Genomic DNA, 22,555 nt, shown 5'->3' with positions numbered 1-22,555 from the left:
GTTTTCTTGAAAGAAGCTACTCAAGAAGTTTCTTGAGTTGTCAAAGCCAACCTAGGACACCATAAAAAATATGTTAAACTACATCTAGTTTATGTCTTTACAAAGCTAGATAATATTATTAAATATAAGAGTAAATAGCTGTATTTCTGCGTATTCTGTAACGCAGTATAATTTAAAATAGGTAGAATAAATACATAAGCTCATAATGCACCACTGTCCACAAAGCACAACATATCAGAACATGTGCTGCCCTATATTTTAGCATATACACTGGAACAACAGAGAAATTTATAAAGCACCTTGAAAAAACAATTTAATTTGCATATATAAGACAGTAATTTACCAGAAAAAAAATCTTGCCTGATGGCTGCATGGAAGGACTAATGTAACCATTAAGCAGCAATTAATCTCGTGGCCTTCTAAAGACCTGATATTCCCAGTATTCACTAATAACATAGCAGTTAGAGATCCTAATTTATCCCCAGGTTCTCATATTAAAATTTCCTGAAACATTAACTAATACTTCTGCATTTGTTAGAAAAAATTACTTTGCCATAATTTTGTTTGCACTCAAAGCAACACAGAGTTACCAAGAACTGCCATTCTTGTGGTAAAAAGCCCTATGTTACTCTTCCTCTAAGGAAACGTCAACTCCAGAAGCTAATATTGGAACTAATACAACGCCAAGATCATACCCAACATACATTTAAGTTCTTATTTATTTATCATAGATGGAAACGTCACAGAATTATTTCTAGGAAGTGATTCTTTTTCCATGTAACAATAGCAATTTCCCCCAAATCCTTCTCCATCTTCCTGTAATCAATACTCAACTTGCCTGCTGTACTTTGCATCAAAGTTAAAGACTGCAAACTAATATTCCAGTTCCAATTTTTATATTTAAGAAATACACATGCCTAAAAGAAAAGATATTATCTCTTCCTGTTGACACTGGCAGGGGTTGGGGATGATCATGTTCCTTGTTAGCTTACCATTGCAGGTGGAAAACTTTATCCCTCTCCTTACCAGCTACCATGTGCTTCTTAATTTGTCGGAATTATTTTCAGTGTGCAAAGCAATGAGAAGAAAATCTATGTAGATCTTGGACAAAATAATGTAAAGAACAGCAGTGATTCCTGTCTCTCTTTCACTGCAGTTGCCTCCAAGACGACCTACTAGATGAAACCAGATGAGGAAGGACATAGTGTGCTCATTAACAACTCAAGCACCAGACGCTGAATTCCAGGACACCACCCAGAGAAAATAGTGTCATCAGAAGTAATGTTAAAAAATCAAGTAGCGTCTTCGTACATTTACTACAGGTAGAAAATCAAGGAGACCCTAAAGAGGTTAATATCCTTAAACAATGGGCACCACTTCCTCCTAGTATAATGAATGTTTCCACATAGGAAAAAACCCTATCCGTTGATATACAAACCTACACAAGCCTTTTATAGCTCATAAATAAATGGAATATATTCAGTTGACTCCAAAGTAGAGATCTACCCTTTCAAAAGGTACTTCCCCTCTGATGTTCTTATATGATAATAAAATAGTTTTAAAGAGCACCCTGGGAAACCTAAGAAAGTATTCTAAACAGCAAATAAATCCTTCAAGTAGAAATTAAAACTTTCCTTTTGTTTTTCTTTTGAGGATAGTGATGCTTTTGCTTAAGAATTCTGGCATAACCTTGCATGTATGAAAAAGCATACAAGCAGGGCTTGCTGTTAAAAACTTTAGTTAAAAAAATCTTGGTTTCCTTATGGTCCCAGTAAAGGTAGCAGAGGCAATGAGTCATGTGCAACTGGACTGAAAATCTCCCGTATCATTTGAGGCAACTAAACATTAACTTCTGAGGGGAGTTTGTACAGACTAAGCAAGTTTACTGGGGGAAAAGGGACATAAAGAATAAAGAGCATTGTATTATTTAATGTCTAAATGATGATGAACTTTATACGTAATGCACTTAACAGAGGGGACAACACTGAACTCTATTCCTTTTAACTTAAAGCTGATGTTTGAAAACACATCAACACACATGTAATTATTTAACGCAGCATTTCATGATCTCCATGTGTATAGATAGATGCAACTTGTTCACAGAAAGGAAATGTTTTTACAGCAAACAATTCATATGTTAAGCTCCAGGTGAAAAGACTTCTGATTAAAGGAAATACTTAAGCACATGGAACCATAAAACATAGCTCCGACACGCTGAAATCACATCTGTTGAGTTCAAGGCTTCAAGATTAATCTGGCCTGATCTGTTAAATGTTTTCTTAGATAAGAGTGTGAAACTCTACTTACAGAAGTTCTGACGTGGCAGTTTAATTTTTGGGCTTTAATATATTGGTTAAAACTTTAAGCAAAATCATGCCACATCCATAAAAATTTCATATAACCAAACTTCAGTGGGGAATGAAATTCTTTATAAAATATGTAGCTCAAGTAACATCTAGGTAGTTGTAATAGTTATATGTATACTGTGAATTGATCTTTTTTTCATCTCCAGCTGAAGCTGAAGCATAGCCTTGTAGGGCAGGCTGTTTTCAAAATAATGCATCTCTTGCCAGTTTAATGAATGTTAGCACTCTCAAATAGTGTTTTGGCACCTTCTGCATTAGAAAAATATTTGCTTTAGTGGAGAAAAAGAACCACAAGAAGTTTGGATTCAGCAAGGAAAAGGCATTGTACAAGATGTCTGGAATTGGGTGGTCTTAAAAGTTAGAGGATACTGAAAATTATCTTTAGGGGAAGGTGGAGAAAAGGAAGCACAATTCTACAAATTTCTTCAGCTAACAAGTAAAGGGTGAACATTACAGACAGTATTCATGGACAGATTATCAGAAGTAGGAAGGGAGAAGACCATAGCTTTCAGATTTGTTTTAATGTCTCGGCCTAGAATACAAAAATGAAGTACCATGAAAATATGCCTCCACCCCAGAAGAAGTGATTTATTTCAAAGCACTCTGATGTTCAAACCAAAGTCCTGCAGTATGCTCAAGGAGAGACAGTATCTAAAAAGCAAAACAAAACAAAAAACCAAACCAAACTAAACAAAAACTTCCCCCCCAAACCAACCCCTCATACCTCTTTTTAAATTCCTAAGCGAGAGGCAGTAGCTTCATACTGAATTTTCTAAAGCAACACAATAAAATATCTGCAAGCATAGCTTCTGAAGTGCCAAATAGTGCCTTCTATTCTACAATTCTGTACTTGAAGCTTTTGATCTAATCTTTACCTCCTTGTGCCTCCTGAAGGACACAACAAATAAAGACACATCTCCTCCTCCTCCACAAACAATCCAGTATTCTAGGCAATCTCTATGCCCTAACGCATCAGAAATTAAGGTAATGAATTTAAAAGCAATGAGAGGTTAAAAAGTCAGAGATCTTTGAGGAAGAGATTCAGTTTTACTTTTGTCCTTTTAAAAATACATGGTTGACAGACTTGAAAAATCTGCAGAAGGGAAAAGCGATACCTTAGCTACTTTCCTCCAGTTAAGACAGTCAAAGAAGTAATATGTTCCCCTCTCGTACGTATTGGTTTTCATTGTTGGCTCCATGCCGGGTGCCCTGGTGATCCATACTCGTTCTTCTTTGTGGTATCTCCAATCCCGGTTAAATCTTTCATTTTTAATATGAAGAAAAAAATAATTTTTAGTGTTAGCTATCTGAATTTGACTTCAAAACATAGTTTTACAGGTTTTGGTCAAAACTACACAATACATTCTAAAAATCAAATTTCTAAAACATTGTTATACCTGTGATCTCATACCTCTTCCATACAATTATTACACCTCAAACTAATCATGTATGAAATTTTTAAGAATTCTGATATGTTCAAACAACAAATTCTTTTTATGATTATTTACTGGTTTTCACTTTGCTGATGGTAATTTAGATGTTTATTGATGACTGGCACTTGCCATTTCTTTGCGGTGCTTCATAATAATGCAAAATTTATGAGACAGACTTTTGATTTCTGCAATATGAATGGAAAAAAAATAGTACAAAATAGAACCAAGGTTGGAGGAGGTATTTAAAAAAAGGTTTCCAGCTTCAGATTGACTGAGCTTCTGTTTTCAGTTTCCAGCTTGTTGGGGTTTTTTTCACACCTACTACTTCATTACTGCAATAGATTAAATCATATAAGACTGACAAAATAGTTTGAACGTACAGCTCTACTGCTGCTAATAGCTGTAATACATCTCCTCCATTCATGTAATAGAGATAAAACAGGAGATCTTCTCCATATCGGCCAAGTTTTATTGCAGCCAGCTGCAAAAGATTGAAGAAAATGAGGATGAAAAATCACAATAGATAAAGGTTTTAAGACATACTATCCCACTTAAATAAAACAAGGATACATCCAGAATGTGCTTCCATCCTAAGTGTGTTGCAAATGATACTCTAATATAACAAGAGTAATAATTATTGAAACAATTTTTCTTCACTTTTAAGTTAACCTTTCCAACTTAAAAGATATAACAGAAAAACAAGCAGAAATAATGAATCAGTAATATGTTTTTTCTCCCCTGAACCTATGCGTCTCCTCATTTACCTACTTTTTGGTAATTTAAAGAAAAAAATCCATTTATTTTCACACTTCACAATATTAAGTAACATTACTACAACTTCTTACAATATTTTTGTGATCCCTCTTACAGAACTACCATAGTTGAAAGAAAATACATCTAAGAAAAAGTTCCCTATTAACATAGACACAGAAAGCAACAGATAAATATGAGAATACCCTGAACTGCAATTCTGAGCTTATCTCAAGAAGAAATATCTCAACGTAATATGACATTGGAATACTACTATAGATGGATTATAATAAACTTCTGCTACGCATGAAGGGCATACTCTTAAAAATATACTGTGTTCTGCAGCTAACCACGCCCATTCTCAGTTCTGTCATTCCTTTCTTTTTCTAAGGTGGAATGAGTGCATGATGTGTCCAGTTAGCTGGTTAATGCATCACTGTTCCTAAAAAGAGTGAGGACATGAATAAAATGCACTAATTTTGAACATTACCTATCTGAAAGAAAATTCAGCAAATTACCAGCAATAAATTACCAAAAAATAAGTACACACACGTACTCACCTTATCCCTAATGTGAATGTTAGTTAAGTATTCAGATGGAACATGGAAGTCTAAAAAAGAATCGGAATTGATGCAACTATTAAGACACGTACATGAATATAATTTGCAAATATTAATATTGAATGAAACAGTTATTTCTCTCTTACCTATGTCTTGAGGTCGACAAGGTGATGATGCCCAAGGTGACGCAAATTTGGGATAAAGATTTCTGAAGAAAAGCACAGATTTATTAAAATTAAAAACAAACCCCAAACCAAACAAACAGAAAATTCCCCAAACCATCCTCGCAAACCTAAAACTCATGCCACAAAACCCATATCATTACTTGAGCTGAGAAGAAAGAACTTATCTTCCAGCCCACTTTCCTAAAACAGTTATATTTATTCATCTTCTCTTTAATACGTGGTATAAGATTGCACATAAACTGTCAAGGGAATCTTCAGAGCCAAGTTTTCCTTTTTAATCTATCATTCCGTAAGTGCCAGGGATCCCAGCCCTTTTTAGGGATCCAATTTTACAAGGGGTTTCAATTTCTGTAGGAACAGCTGCCACGAGCCTGGTGGCTTCTGATGTATTAGCCTATGATTTATAAGGGGAGGAAAAGCTTACACTGGCAGATTTTTTTTTTTTAAATTAACCAGTAAAGATTTTACTCTTATTCTAAATTCCAGTGACAACAAATAAATTAAATCCCAGCACAACATGAATATAAGATTATTATGATTTAATATTTTGCTTTCATATAGATTTTGTTAATATATATTAAAAAAATTGAGCCATTATTTCAATGAAGACAAAATTACGAACCTTCTAACTCTATTACAACGACTGATGTACTGAGGGATGTGCTTTCTAGTTAACAGGTAAAGAAGTGAAAAAAGACTCAGCAAAACGTACTTTTGATAGGTAGCTACAGCCTGCTTTTAGTCATCTGTGTTAGCATGCTATTATGGCAAGTTTTGTAAATGAAACATGAGTATGGTATATCCCATCTTATCTTTGCTTTCTTCTGCTCAAAGGCATAATAATTTTAATAACAAAAAGATGAGAAATCCACTACATTACCAGAACACAAACAACTCCCAGCTGAGTTTTGTGGGTCAAAAACTATACTGATCAACGAGAGTCCATCTTAATGTAAGCTAACTAATCTTACTGTTAACAAAAAAACTTGGGCTTTAGAGCCTGAAGGAAGATTTCAGTGGCAAAATCTGCAAAATACAAAATAAAGAAACCATTCCTTCTACTGAAATAATGGAAGGCACTGCCTCAAGATGAGGAGAGTCATGCGTGTCCTAGAGGTTTGGTTTCCTAGGGCAAGGAATCCAGGATTTTAGACTCAAACTGTACCTCTGTATGCAATAAAAACTGCAGTTTGTGCACAGCGTTCCTTCTACAATACAAATAAAACCCTATTAATTTAACATTTTTCAAGGGGATATTGGACAGCCTATGGTATTTTTTAATATTTCAGAAAGCTTCAGAACATGAACAAACAACTACATAATCTCTAAAGAATTAAATGAAGTAATGCCATTTTTTAAATTATGTTTATGTAGAATTTTAAGTTATCCTAAAGAATTATAAGCATACTTCTTAACAAAGAAATACAGGACTGTACAGGCAATACATAATCATTCTTTCAACAACCAAAATAAACTTGACCTACCTGCACAGAAAAATCTATATAAAACTGGGAGTTAAAAGGGTTATTTGAAACCATTAGAGATATAAATATTCTCGAATTTTGTTTCTAAAAGCACATTTTTTGTGCTAAGTGTTTAAGTCAGACAGATATTTTTACCATCAGAAATACCTCACATGGTAGAAAATTTCTATTTTCCATATGTCAAACGTGTCTAGTTTTTCAAACTGCAATCCATAAAGCAAGCAAAGAATGTTCAACATAAGGCAAGACGGCAGGCCAGACATTAAGAACTGCACTGTTTGCAAAGCTTTTCTGTAGTATGAAATAAAACCAAATTTATGATACAGAACTGTCTGGATTAAATATTAACCTTATCCCCTCAATTCAAGACCCCTAACACAGTACGTACAGTAATTAAATGTTTACAATCTAGCTATTTATGCATAGTAGCTAAGGAAAAGCAGCAGCGTGCCAGGTATATACACTGTTTGTGTACAAACAGAAGCTAATAATTTGGATGCTGTATTCAGGAGATGCATAACACAGCTACAAGTCATCACAGCATTAAAGCATGTCTAGTTTCCTCTGCAATGAGGTATTACATAAACCTATGAGGTTTTATGTGGACATTCCAATAGCTATGTCAAGTTTAACCTTTATGTTAGTCATTAAAACTAATGAATAACAGTGAATAAAATATGGAAGAGTAACACTAAAAGTAGTATCACTACTACTATTCTGCATGCCAACACCTAGAAAAAGTAGCTGTATAACGAAACAACATCACCAGATTCCACCTGTTCTAGGAACAACTCAAGAATTCAGATGCATCTGAAATTATTTCAGTGAGCAAAGGCATTCTACTCTCACTTCATCAGCCTCAAATTAAGTTTGAGCAATCCATACTGAGAACAGCAATTTACATATGTACAGTGTAGATCCAGGAGATCAGTATCCCAGCCTGCACTGTAAGCTCTGGGACTACCAAGGAAAAGCAGCAACCTGTGGCCAGTATAAATGTTTTGTATCCATTCTCTTTAGGTCGTGGGAGAAAGAGGGAGTAGGGTAACTACTATATTCAATGGAGAAATGACCTGTGAGACTAACACTACAGGTGAAGAAGATACTATGCTAATGTAACACATTCTGCAAATAACTGCAGACAAGTGACTTTGAATGATCATTTTGAAATATTTTTAGAAGCACCAATGGCATAAGAATTTGACTAAGTTTTGATGCAAGCTCTATAGAAGGAGTTTCTGGAAGTGGTTATTTCTAAAAGGTTACATCTCTATAATGAAATACAGAAATTAATGCCAATTATTTCAAGACAGAAAAATCAAGAGCCACTTTCCATATGCTCTCCCTCTCACCTTCATATCCACACATATCCATATGGTGATTCATCTCATCTATCTTAAGCACTTTCCTTACCATTAGTGCAGTTACTAACTGCTTTTCCTTCCACTGCCTCTACAGGAAGTCTAGATGAATAAACTCACGTGAACTGAATGACTAGACATTAACTATAAAATTACATTTTCATTTAAATTCATTGTTGGTATGGATAGCACTGCGGATACTCTGTTCATTATTACACTAATATAAATCAAATTTATCCCCCTAACGGCTGAGAGTTAAGTGCAGATATCCTCAAGGAATATTATTGTTTGAAAAATAACGTGTAAATGAGATTTATTAACAACACACTGTCAATTCCTTGAAGAAAGTCCTCAAAAAGCTAGGAGAATAAGCAAAGTCACTAGGTTTATTGAAAGCCTGCACTACAAGATCACAGTATGCCTTGAAAGCACAATTCTCTTGTTTATGAGAATTTTATTTTACTGTCATTACATTTTCAAATTTTATTTGGCAAAATATCTTATGGGTTTGATAGCCATGTGAGCCAACTATTATGAATGACAGCATAATAAACCTAAAACATAAGATAGTACTGAAAACCAGAAACTTACTCAGGAGAGTTGAGATTGAGACCTAGTGTTGTTAAATCACTTCCTAATGCAAGATGTACCATTCCTGGATCTGTCTCTGCTGCCCTGATGAATGTTAACAAGCCGATCATTCCAAACTGGTCCGTCACCATCCCCTGAGGAATGTTGGTAACCCGACCTGGGCAAGAAGAACAAATTAATTTTCTCCTTCAAGAAGTGGAGGAATTAACAAGGCGATCTAAATGACTTTAAAAACTTGTAAAGAAGAAAAAGTGGAATGGCACATACCATCAGGTAACACCTGGATCCCTTTTTTCTGCTGGTTGTTGTTTTGCGTAGTTGAACTTTTGTCTCCAGGAAACTTGGGCCCATCTGTGCTGGATGATGTTTTGCCTGATGTACTCAAATTCTATTAAAAATAATTTGCAGAGTTGGTATGATGCAAACAAACCAAAATGGAAAAATTTGTTGACTGTATCTTTCAGTCAAGTGCTCTAAACCAGTACATCAAGTAACACTAATAAATGAGGCCCTAAAATACGACCAAGCTGAAGCTCTTGAGTTCTGTTGACAGACTTTATGTAATATTTACCACTTCTTTAAGTATATCTATCATACAACAACCTATTAATAAGCCAACAGCTTGCAGTCCAAAAGGATAAGAAAATATTTCACACCTGAGTCTGATCAGATGTCCCAAGTGCCTGTGACTAGAGGGTACTTTGGACTCATGACATTATGTATTTTGCCTCATACAGCCTTGCTCCTGCATAACGCTCCATGATGTAACAACAGATGATAACTCAAGACAATTTCACGTGCAAGTAACACACAGTTGGCACATATGAAACTATCAGGAAATAGATGTAAACACTACATCTGGTAAAAAAAACTCCAGCCCATATACTGACAAAAGATATCTTCCATAACTGTTATCTCTTACTCTTTATTATTCTTTAAAACAAGTCTGCAGTAACATAAGCACACTCCCTCCCTCTTCCCTTACCGCATTCAATGCTAACTGCATCAGAATACTTTCCACGCGATAAACTTGGCCACAACACCTGGGGGTGAAGTTTCCCCCTGTCTCTTTTTTGAACAGTTGCACTTTGCACTTTTCACATGACTTTGTAGTCACATCTACTACCTTCTAAACAGTATTTATCTCATCCTGATTAACATTTTTTTTTCAATAATAAGTAATTAAACAATCAGAAACAAGAACATTTTGTCAAACACTGTGGGAAATTGTTCTGTCACCCAAATCTTATTTGCCTTTCATTTGTAATAAAACCCCAATTTTTATTACAAATTTTCCCAAGTAAACAATGAAAAAAATCCTTAATCTTATGATCTAAGCCATATATCTAATGCATAAGAATTACAACAATACTTGAGATGCAGCGTATCCCACTAGTTTACAACATATCCATGAATGCAATGGCGTCTCTTATAAGACCTTGTTCCCTGTGATTTCATTTCCTCATCAAGTATTTTACCTTGGAAGTGATAGCGTACCACCTAACTTTTAATGGATTTGACAGCTTTAAAGGAAGATGTTACAATGTGTAGATTACTACTACTGATGAGAGGCACCAACAGTGACAAATGAGCTGGAATTGATAGAAAAAGAAACTATTGCAAACCTTGAAAAATATAAAGCCATTCTCAAAAATAAATTTTGAGGTGTTCTTGCGAGTTCCTCCCTGGCCTCTACTCCAAACACACAAGGAGACACAGAAGTCATGAATTAAGAAAGCAAAGTTGCAGTGACTGTTCAGACAAAATTACTTCCTGAGAGATTACATTTACGTAGTTACATATGAAATGTTGCCTATACAAAATTTCTCATTAATTTGGAGGGGCAAATTTGACTATCTTATATTACAAATATAGTCACTGCCCATTTTAAAATATGATGATAAGAAGAAGTATAAACACTCAAAATAAAAGGAGATGTAACATTTACTTACAGATTTATTATCATCATTACTCGATGTTGGGTCTTTGTAGCTGGAGCCTGGTAATGCTGGAAAATCTTCATTGTGTATTGAAAAGTCCTGGGACTGCTCACTTGCTGGTTTTGTTACCATTCCAACTATCATCAAAATGAAAGCAGGAATAACATTAAATGACTGCTAAGGAAAGAATTCACTGCTGTTGATCTTGCTTACTATCAATTTTCACTATATGCAAGCTGTATAGCAGAAACAGCTTTCAAAAAACCAAGTAACCCCAAAAAAAGCATATTCATTTAAAACATCCACACATATTAGACTAAAGTCTCTTATTTAAATGTTAGCTAAGAAATACTCTGGGTTTAATACATAAACACATCCATTGCTTTAAGAAGGAAGCCCAGTACTTTTACCAGGAACAGCACCTGTTTTGCTCATCTAAATAATCAAATAATCTGTACAAGCATTATTTAAGGAAATCCAGTGATGAAGGAAGGATGTACTGCTTTTAAGATTATATTACGTTTTTCTTCCATCCCCTAACTGCATGAACAGTTTCTTAGCATAACCCCTTCAGAAGCATATATTCTTGAAGGATACCCAGCTAACTTGCAACAGAACCTATCACCAATGAAATACTTGCCTGTGACATAAAAATGACTCCTACTTTCAGTATGAAAACTGAAAGCATTTAGCCTGCAACTCTCAGTGCTCTGACCCTAATTTAAAAAAAGTAGGCCAGTCACATTGGAACATGGATTCTGACTACTGAAAAGCAACATTCTTTCCTTCTTGTTTTTTTAATGCTAGTTTTAAAAAACAAAATCCAAACCAAAAAACAAACAAAAAAACAACCAAAGAAAAGCCCCACTCCCTGCAACTAAGGGCAAATACTCTGCTGAGAGACAGAGAAGTAATACAGTGATTTGGTGGCAAATGGAAATGCACTAGAGGAACAGAACACAGTAGTAGTCTAGGGCCTATTTTTCAGAGATTCTTAATAGACATACGGGAATCTAAAATTCTTCAGACGCTAACAATATATACATGTCTGTCTCTAGCATTCTGAAGTTAGTGATCAAATTTCCTTTATTTAAGAAAAAAAACTAAACCACTGAGTTAATCTTGTTTCCGCTGTTCAACTCTATTCATCCAGAGTTGTTACAATTCCTCCCAGTAGATGAATCAAACTGATAACGAATTAACTGTCAAATATTCTCATTCTACCTGAAAACTGTTTGATGTCCAATTCTCCTAAATAAGCTAAGTATGAAGAAAGTACATCCTCTGCTCAGTTTCAAACCTTCTCTTTCTTGACCACAACCAAAAGTGCTCTCCACTTTTTGTTGATGTCCAGTGCACCTCATACCCCTGTTTCTTGATTTTTTCTACCATCATATCCATCCCCTGCATTAAACAGACGCTCAAGATAATTCTTCAGCCAGAGAAATTTCTTCCCTGGTTCACCACACTGGCATGCAAATAGCTAGGCTAGCACCAAAACAGGGAAATAGTGTAAGCACAGGAGATTTGTTATGCTGCAGTGCTGCTGAACGCTTAACTCCAGCTCCATTCTGGAAGTACACCTGTGTGGCTCTCTTTCCTGCCTTCTATCAATTTTCCATAAAATGGCTTCTCTTTCAGAGACAGACCCAATCTCATGTAAACCACAAGTATTAGATCTCCACTCTCAGTGTGACTTTTCAGTGTCTAATTGGGGAAGTGACTTTTCCTGTGCTTAGGAGCCTGTGAGTTGAACTTGGTTTAGCTGTTTCTCACAGCTATCTTAAGCAGAGGGCCCTGGTTACACCCAACTCATGGGGCTAGTTTCTCCTGATAACGCCATATCTATTATTTGTCTCCAATAATGCTGGAAATATCTCTGAAAAACACTAGCTTTTTACAGTTAGAAAACACCAGGGTATTTTGGGCTAGAAATCTGACAAGTGTCACAAAAATAACTTCAGGTTATAAAAGCAACTTTTTAGAGTAGCTGATGCAACGTGCATGACAAAATCTACTAAAGCAGTAACAAAAAAAAGTGGTGTGCTTCATGCTAAGCTTACCCGATTTTTTTCCAGACCCAAACAATAAGATCTGTATCCACCTTAGTTTTTCCTTTTATTATTTTTTAAGTTGTTCAGCAAGAATTATAAGACACATACTTGGAATCTGACTGCTCATAGTTGATGTTTACTATTATTTTTTGAAATCTGATGTTCATCATAAGAGTGACAGTCAACAGTACTACAGCAATTACTACCAGTAAATGGTGATAACATACATTATGTTTACAGCTGTTGACTTTCTATAAAGTAACATCTCTAGTAATCAAATATTATTTCTAAAATTTACTACTCAGACCTTGACAGTTCTTTCACACCTGCAACTAGAAACACAACCTATTGCCTAAGAAATGTCAAGAGTGAGCAGCTTCAGAGTAATCATACTATACAGACTGGAAACCCCAATAACCTCTATTGACAGTGAAAATACAACAGATCGGTTCTAACGCTTACAAAAGCCTGAGGTGAATCTCCAATCACTGAGATATTTGCTACTTATTTTCAAAAATGAGGCTTAGGCGCTGAAGTATCTGGCATTTTTGAAAAGACTATTATCTTACAAACAGTAAAAGGTGAATCAAGCAAGGACTTGTTTCATTCAAGGAGCTTTCAAAACTACAGTCTTACCATACGGTGCCCTTCCAGCTAGAGGGTTTATTAATGGAGTTGGATTGCCACTTCCTTCCCTTCTGTTTCTGTCTGCTAGCGCTGGAAAATCCGAGAGGTCCAGTCCTGTCACATTTTCACTTCCATCTACAATAAAAGCATATATTTTAAATTTCCTTAAGTTTTTTCTCAAAGACATCATTACATGAAAGATAAAATGAGGATATGTTTTCTTTCCTCTGGCTGATCTTTTTACTCTTATTATAGTTATTACAGATAACAACCACCTCTGTGTTATGAGACCAGCCTAAAGACTAACAGATGCTTGGAGTTTGCTTTTAAACAACAGATAGTCAGCAGTAATTAGTAAAAAAGGTTTGAATTTTTGAATTAAAGTCTCATTTTAAATTAAAGACTGCATGTGTAAAATACAGGCAGACCACCAAAATTACAGTATCGGGATAGGAAGCCTGTTTAAAATTTAAGGGGCTATCAAGAAGAAATTTAAGAGAAGACAATAGCTCATACTAGCAGCAGCAACAAGGAGCTCTTTTGTCCTCAAGTCAGGTAAGATAAAGCTGAAGGACATGCAGTACAAGTTACACATGAACATTTTTCAGTTTGCAGCAGAAAATACTACATAGGCAAGGCCAGAATTGCAATTCTAGAAAGCCATCACAAGGTCCTAGGGGATGCTCAAACCCTTCCAGTTTTTCATGTCATCAGCACCTCAAGTTGCTTCATATACACAGCCACCTACAGAAACATCAGCAGACGAACCCAAGGCATTTAGGCACAAGGGTATCCTCCATTCTCTAGTTCATTAACTTCAAGTGAAGAGGTGATTCCCAGAGGAAAAACACAAATGGAACAACTGACTGAAAGGATCACATCACAAATCAGCTGTTCAAAAGGAGTTTGAGATTTCAAAACGTACTTTTTGGCTGGTTTTGCCCTATATAATGTTCTCATAGACAATGGATAAATCTTCTTTATCTCTAATCCCCCGCTCAATTTCATAAACTATTTTGCATTTATAACTGACTAGATACAACCTACAGTCATATGATGTACAATGAGTATTCTATACAATACTTGAACTTTGCCTTCAGAAAGATTAAAATACACTGTTATGGAGTAGTAACAGTTTCATCGCAGTGCTCTTGGAGCTGCGTTTCTATAGAACAGCTGAACATTAAAGCACAGTTGTACTCCAACAGAAGAAAGTATTTTCAGTTAGATTTATTTAGTCAAAAATCTCTCTACTGTACTTTAAGATCAACATCAGTCAGCGTAAACATACCTGTTCCATTAAAAATGTTACTTGATAAGGAGTTATTCATTCCAAATGCCTGATTTCTGTTCATCCCAAATCCAGACATACTGTGAAAAAAATCCAGCAAGTCAGACAAAAGGGTATACATACTTCATAATTTTCAGTGGAAAGTATTAAAGGCCAAAAAATAACCTAAGACACTTATATCATTTCAAGCTTAAGCAACCCACACCAGCCTCCATTTCTAATTATTTTCCTTCATACTTCTGAAGCTCATCAGATCAAGACAACTGGAATGACTTCAAACTGCGTTTTTTCATAGCCACTGTGTCCTAAGCCATCTGTCAACCAATAAGTTATGACAAACTTGATCGTTACTCAGTAATTTCATCCAGAAAAATGAAGCAGCAGCAAATGCAGTAGTGAAAAGTCAGACCACAATCCATTCATTTGCAGGTGGGAAGCTATATCATGGAAGTGATCAAGTTTGTCATAACCCAGTTATAAGCCAAACAGTTATGGTGTGCAATCATCACCACATACATATGGTGGAACTGCCAGCAAAGGGATGATCTCTGCCACACAGGAACACCAGCTAAACTGAAGTTTCACATAGTCAGGCAAAAATATTTGACGATATCTAAGTATCCAACCACAGTAGGCCTACATGAAAGACACTCTTAGAAATTATCTGCTTCAGTCTGTGTGAGCTGAAGATGCTAAAAAGCTCAAAGGTAGGCCTCAGCTGTATGAAATTCTGAACTTATGGCCCGTGGGAAATCACAACATTCATTTCCCCCCCCATAAATGGGTGGAAATGGACATTTTACAAGTTCCATAAATAAACTGTCAAATGTTTTCCTGGTGGAAATTTCACCTACACAGACTTTTTCCAAAATTATAAGTCGGAAGCATTGCATTCCAAGTTGAAATAGCCCTAAATGTTTCACTTTCGATTGAGACATCAAGAAAAGCAGCAAAGTCTGGAAAGCAGTCAGCTGTGCAAAGCTGTGACTACACCTATTAACCAGAATTAACACATTTTTACTACAAGTTTATCAGTATAAACTAAGCATTAACACAGCATCAAACACAGCTAAAGCCTGATGAACTATGATGTTAGAATCTTGCCCAGAGTTAGAAAAAGAGCAGAAGTGATTGAGAAGCTTTTGGCATCCAAATGACCACCAAATCCTTAAACGAATGGCAAACCACTGTTCTCTATACTATACAGAATTTAAAGTAGTAAAATACTAGGTCTCTACTGTGTCTGAATCAATTAACTGTTATTCCAGAATAACAGTTGTGTTTTTAGATCTTGCCTTACTTATTCCCAAACCCACAGGTGAACAGTCTTAAATTGGAAGCATATACCCCAAAATCAAGATACGTTCCAAAACCAAACTTGGGAGCACATGAGAAACACCATGTATTTCAAAGAAGCAGCAGTAGAAATTCATTAGTCAGAAACACAGTTTAGCTGAAAGGTGTCTAAAAGCTTAGGTGAATATTCGAAGCAGCTTCAAAGTTTACTGCCAGGAGAGGAGAAGAAACGAAGCAGCTTTCGAGCTTTAATCTAATGGATAAAAATTAGAATTCCAGAGCAGCGCTTAAGCATGTCTGTGGCCGACAGGGATGGCCTGACAGAACAGCCTTACCTGTTCACAGTAAAAGGTTGTCGAGAGGGCTGCTGCTTTGGCATACATATTATGCTTGGAGAGCTTCTGTTGGGGCTGCCTAACCCTGAACTGCTCATGCTGTTTGTCCTGCTGGGAATTCCAATGCCCTGACCAACCTGGGAGTGGTTCATCATATTCCTAGGATTCATAGGCAATATCCCCCTGAAAGAGAAAAACCATCCACAGAGATGAATCTGTACAATAGTATTTGGTTACTCATTTAGATTACTAACGTACGATGGACTCTGAGCTGTTGCAACCTAATTTGTGCTTAGCGTCAAAACAGCATGTTTGGATTACTCTCTATAATTAATGTAGTTTTGGATCTCTTCAGAAATATCAGATGACCCATTACATACTAATCAAGTCCTTGGTGAGGTTTAGAAAAATACTTAGGTATTATGCATTTGAAAAGGTGTTACACCTCTTTTTTTTACTGGACGCTTCAGACCTACTACCTTAATATTCTTACATGGTGTATGACATCCATACAAAAATTTTAACTGTATATCTAACAGAACAATCAAAAAAAAAAAAAAACACCACCGGCCTCTTAAATTCTGAAGCAGAATTTGCCAGCAACTTGTCCTTTACAAACAAAAATCAAATACTGTATTACTTACTGTTTTGGAGTATTATTTCCCTAACATATGTAGTGGTCAATAGAAACTACTTTTTTTTTTTTTTTTAACTAATCAGACTGTAAAGTAGTCAAGGCAAAATATGCAGAACATTTAACAAGTGCTCTGCAGAAAGACACAATTGCAGAAATATTGGCTATCAATAAATACCTGCTCGGAGATGGAGGCGTGTGAAGTGACATTGTTGGTACCCCTGTTGTTGGCGTTACGTGGCTCGGTAACTGAGTGCCTTGTGATAAGCTGCGATTTAACTGAGGGGTATTGTTGCTCATTCCCCTCATTGGAAGGCCTAGTGCACCTATTGAAAAAAAATTCAGAGGGGTGGAGATACAGAGCAATAAGGAACAAAGTATTCTCCATCAGGTGTAGATGGAAACAATTTATGCTGACAACCTACATAAAGGTGTAAAGACAGCTGTGTAAAATCTAGTCCTTTTTGGCATAACAGAAGCCAAATTATCTCAAATTTAGCCCCATTTCTGTTAAACTTTAGAAAGGCTCCTTAAGGAATTCTTTATTTGAGTAACTAATGGAATTGTTTCCTTTGAGATGCATAATATGAGAGAAAACACTGCTTTTAGGACAACAAAAGCAACTGTTTAGGCCATTTCTCTGTGAAGTTTAAGTTGCTTCTTTCTGATAACAGAACTTCAGTGTCCACAATCGAGTCAAGTTCAATCTTTTGGGAAAAGAAAGCACGTACAATTTTAACTGCTCTCTACTAGCATTTAAAAGTATACAGAAGATTTTTAACTTTGCAATCAAAAGTATTTTCTACACAAACATCTGGGTGTGACATAATAAGGTCAGCACTTCAGTGAGGTAAAAAAAGAAATCACTTTAACTCAGAACAGCAGAAGGTAACCAGTTGCTGCCCTGTCTCAAAATGCCCAAAAACTTTATGAAGTTTCTCATCATTGTCACTCGCTTTTCTGCATTTCTGATGTTTCAGAACGATGTTCAAAACCACAAAAATGTCATATAGTGCGTATCAATAGAAACAAACAGCATATAAAATGCGTTAAGTAACGGTCCCTGTTGCTTTGGCATAAGACTGCAGAGGTAGACTCTCAGAACTCAAATCCTCATCTTGCAGACCAAATAAACAACATATTAGGAGGGATTGTCACTCTCCCACGGCAGATTACCCCTGCAGAAGAACTGAATATGCCAGTGTGTAACACAATTAAACATTAAGAATGCAAAGAACAGACACAGCATACACTCAGGGTGTCACCATGGACAAGGTCTGAAGAAATATTCCCATTGTTTAGATCTTACACTTTAAGAACTGCTGTCTGTCCATGTCCTACTCTACAATTTGCAATCCAAGAAGTTTGCAATAACAGTCAAAATTTTGATAATGCTGAAATTTATCTCTGCGCATTCAGATCAAGACACAGCGCAACTTGCTATTACAAGCCTCCTAAGAATTCATTAAATGCTGATTATATTGAGGTGTTCACTGTCAATATTTTGGCAATTTGCTGCATCAGAATAATTTCAATGAGCATAAATATTTATCATAGATAATATTTCACGCTGATTAGCAATTACATGGAATTTTAAAAATAAAATGGTAAAGAAAAATCCATACATTTCCAAACTAGATGCAGCACACTGAACAACATAATTACAACATTCAGGTTAATTTTGTGCAAGCATTTGTTCTACTAAGATGGTTATCTCTTATTGTTGGCTTTCTTTAAACAATAAGTTTTAGTGAGTAGGGCTGACACAGAGAAGCAGAACTGTATTCCTGTGGCTGGCAAGCAGGGACAGTCAAAATATTCATCATAAGAAAAAAAACCTTTTTTCCTACGCTCCCCTTTTCCCACTTTTAAATTGAGACAAAAGCTGCATGGACTGTATTGGAAACCGATCAATGAAGTGGCCAATTTCCTGCCAAACAGTTAAGTTACATTAACTCTAGAACATGACATCTTGCTTAATGACAGCTACCAATCTAAAAGTTTATAGGTGTTATGGCAGGAGAGGGTGTCCTACAATTATTTTAATCATAGGCATTGACTTCAACACAGAAGTTTCTCATCCCTTTTTCTCAATATTTAGTAGAAACTGAAACTCAATAATATTTGCTTTCCAGATTTTAGCCATGCGTGTCTCCATATTAGAAAGAGTATGTCCACAACCAGAACAGAAAGACCATGCACCACTGAATTAACAGTGAAGTTGATGAAAACAGCTGATCTTAAAAATAAACAACAAATAACTGTGAAAAACAGAATGAATAAATGTCTTCAGTATCTTTACACAGTTAAGTCTGAAAGCTTCATAGTGACAGATTCAGAACCGAAAAAGCCAAAAGCCAAACATAAGACTCAGACTGGCCAGAAACTGCTCATACAAATCTCAGCAGCATAATCAAATGCCAGTTCATATTACATGTTCACTCATCAACAGCCACTGAGATAGTAAATGATCACTATATTTTTTAAAACTATTAGAAGAAAGCAAAAAGAAGTTGTGGAGGCCACGTATCTAGCAGACAAAGCTTTTTGTTTGTCCATATAAAAAGAGACCACGCTATCTAAATTACTCTGAAGACGCTTTTTCTTAGAATCCAAGTCAGATGCACTTGGGAAGAAAGCTGCAAACACTCAAAAGAGTACACTGATAAGGGTGAGATGTTCACAAACCTGTCTGGCTTGTGTAACTGCATCTAACCCTGAGTCACTTTCTGGATGCACCTCTCAGCTACAAGGAGGTTCATTTCTCAATGCTCGCCCGTAAGTTCGGTGGCTAGCATCACATACTGTGATTCCAAAGGTCTTCTACTGCAATAGCATACATAAGACTAGCAGATACAGAAAAAATCTTCAAGGTATGGGAAAGGAAAAAGCAGTGCTGCAGCAGGCAATAATATTACTGGCATAGTTCCCTGCCAAATCTTTGTGTACATTGCCAAGCATGTACACAAGATTTCATTTGTTCCTGTAGAGCATGAAATATCAGTTATAATTTAAGACACAGTTTCCTTCTGTTCCCTACATATATTTCTGAACTAGACTTCTTTTGGCCCTTAGTTTTTCCTTCAGAGTCACAGTTAAATCACAGACATTCTTTATAGGGTGTTTATATTTGGATATTTAACAGCTATACAGTGTCAATATATGACACTGTGCATACTAAACACTCAAAAAATGCACACTTAGCAAAGCAAAAATGTATCTTCAAAAAAAAAAAAAAATTCACACAAGGAGACATACTGTCTTTTTCAGAATCACCAGAAAACAAAGCCATACACATGTTCTCAATCCAAAGAGCATGAAACTAAAACACATTTAGCATAAAATAAACATATCATGAATAAAAAGAATTCTTACTTTGTTGCCCGTATAAACTTGCCCCAAACTGAGACAGCTGACCTGATGTTGATGGTGATGCCAGCATCTAAAATGAAAGAATTAAAAGCTATTAAAGACACAAAGATATGGTTCTGTCTTGCTCTCAAAGTTTACAACAGTACATTGTTTTGCCCAGAAAGCCAAAACAGCAACTGAAAACTCTTTTGATGCCATCAAAAGTTTCAGAAACTCCCCAAAATACATGAACAGTAACAACCGTAACACTATATTACATGTCAATAAAAAGTTATTACTTTACATACACAAAACCAAACTTTCTTTAACGTGTGACAAATAGCATAGAGGAAAAGATCTAGAAGCTTCTATTTTTTCTGCCCGTGTAGCTAGGAGACTCGTTACAGAAAAAAAGAGTACTCAATTAAGTCAGGTATAGGTTTTTTTATCCCCGAAAAACTTGCATCACACAAGCAGGTCAATCTCTGTTCAGTGTCATCACAAGTGCGAAGCTTCATATTATGAGTTACAAGGGCAAATAGTGGGAAATGAATGGCTACATAGCATTAGGTATATACTGACAGACATGAACTACAGAAACATTCTGAAGTTAAAATTGTAATGTACTTCCCTAAGAGCTAGCTTCATGCTTGTATACACCATATGAATGGGTAAGACGTACAAATGTCAGAAGTAATCTTTCCTGTTTTGTTATATCCATTTTCGAAACATCATATGTTACCAAATATTTCCATTAGAACCTTCTTTCTCAATTTCCAGACACCACGCAAGAAAAGTGACAAACTAAAGAGACTCTTGAGAAGAGTAAGCTCTAAAAAACAATCATGATTTATGAAGAAAGACTGAAATTTGGGTTTGCGTATTTCAAAAAGGCAGCAACTAAGGTAGGATATGACACCAGACTTCCCATCATTGCTGTAAGAGGCAAAGCATAAACTACTCTTCACACTGGTGCAGAAAGGAAAATATTAATAAATTCTAGAAACAGGAGACTTAGGCTAAATAATAATTTAAAAAAAAAAAGCCTTCTGCAGTCTTAAGGACAGTTAAGCACTGGAATATCCATCCTGGATGTTTTTAAAGAAGATATCAGAAGTCCATCAACATTAGGTATAGCTAATTGTCCACTGCAGCAAGACGACATATTAGCTGACCTAATCCATCCAGCTCACAACAGAATATGCTACTCATACTTACTAACCGATGGGCAGATGCCTGATTGTTTAGTGCAGTAGTCCTGACTTGGATTGAATTTAATATTGTTTCAAGGAAAGGAATGTCTGGATTCTTACACGTAAAGGGATTTAAAGCTTTTTCAACTTGAGAGTAAAGAATTCAAATCAAAATAACTTTCACTGTGATGAATTGCAAAATGCTTTGTTGATTAAATCTAGACAGCTGTAAAACTAAAACAAACCTTATAAAATGAATCTGCTAGTTGTCTATACCAGAATCAAATCTAGGTGGTAGAAGTGAGAAAGATGACACGCAGGGTAGACACTAAATATCAAAAGTTGCATTTATGTTTGTAAATCTTGAAGTATTTAAACCTTTTTAATACATACAGAAGGCATGAGACACTACATCAGGCAATTACTTTAGGCCATCAGAAAATGTATCAGAAATATCACCCCAAAATATGATATAGTCACACAATACATACTTTTTGAACAAAATGCATATATTTGATAGTGAGCAACTCCAGCAATAAACTCCCACATGTGCCTACACAAGAGGTTTGAAACACTAAAAGAACAACTACAGAAAAAAAAAATAACTAAAATATCTGCCAAACCGGAACAAAGTTGTCCTTTCTTAGTCAGTAAGTGCTTGAGAACTAAAGAACATTTTAAATAGCCACCAGTGGCTTTAGCTCTGCACTCAGACAAAGTTCACAGGACACATCTGCATCAGCAAGTAATGCAGTCAGAGAGCAGTGCATTTGTAAAACAAAAAAGTTGGTCCTGAGGGCCTGACACACATCCTCTACCCATTTCTAACTCAAGTTAGCTGTCAATAGAACACCTGATGCCATTGACTGGTTGCCCATTAGTGAGCAGAACTTGTTTGGTGCACTCCTGGAGCACCTCTTCCAACCGGTTTTGACCCAGAAGGAATCAAATTAATTCACACCAAGACTGCTCTGCAACGCCAACCAAAGCAAGCTGAACTGGGGACGCTTGGGAGACACTCCCCACCTAAGCCGACAAAACTGATGTTTGTTAAACATTGATAAAACAAGCTGATAGAGTAGTTTTAAGAAAGGAAAGACAAAA

The 22,555-nt window shown here is 35.9% G+C and overlaps 1 protein-coding gene across 2 annotated transcripts in view; it reads right to left on the bottom strand.

The window, feature by feature from the left end:
• Positions 1-22,555, bottom strand: part of CNOT2 (CCR4-NOT transcription complex subunit 2) — an 87,183-nt gene that overhangs the window by 4,983 nt on the left and 59,645 nt on the right. For both annotated transcript variants that reach the window (XM_054071396.1, XM_054071388.1), the window contains 12 exons: positions 20,283-20,349; positions 17,086-17,233; positions 16,274-16,456; positions 14,643-14,722; positions 13,361-13,486; positions 10,683-10,807; positions 8,998-9,118; positions 8,731-8,887; positions 5,256-5,317; positions 5,110-5,159; positions 4,180-4,280; positions 3,482-3,626 (listed from right to left, as the gene is read on the bottom strand). In XM_054071396.1, the coding sequence (XP_053927371.1) occupies positions 3,482-3,626; positions 4,180-4,280; positions 5,110-5,159; positions 5,256-5,317; positions 8,731-8,887; positions 8,998-9,118; positions 10,683-10,807; positions 13,361-13,486; positions 14,643-14,722; positions 16,274-16,456; positions 17,086-17,233; positions 20,283-20,349 (1,365 nt within the window). The remainder of the gene's footprint in view (positions 1-3,481; positions 3,627-4,179; positions 4,281-5,109; positions 5,160-5,255; positions 5,318-8,730; positions 8,888-8,997; positions 9,119-10,682; positions 10,808-13,360; positions 13,487-14,642; positions 14,723-16,273; positions 16,457-17,085; positions 17,234-20,282; positions 20,350-22,555) is intronic.

Source organism: Cuculus canorus, chromosome 1 (genome assembly GCF_017976375.1).
Source record: "Cuculus canorus isolate bCucCan1 chromosome 1, bCucCan1.pri, whole genome shotgun sequence".
In the NCBI taxonomy this organism is placed as follows: Eukaryota; Metazoa; Chordata; class Aves; order Cuculiformes; family Cuculidae; genus Cuculus; species Cuculus canorus.
The sequence above is the reverse complement of the archived record's forward strand: the minus strand, read 5'-3'. Positions and strand labels throughout refer to the sequence as shown.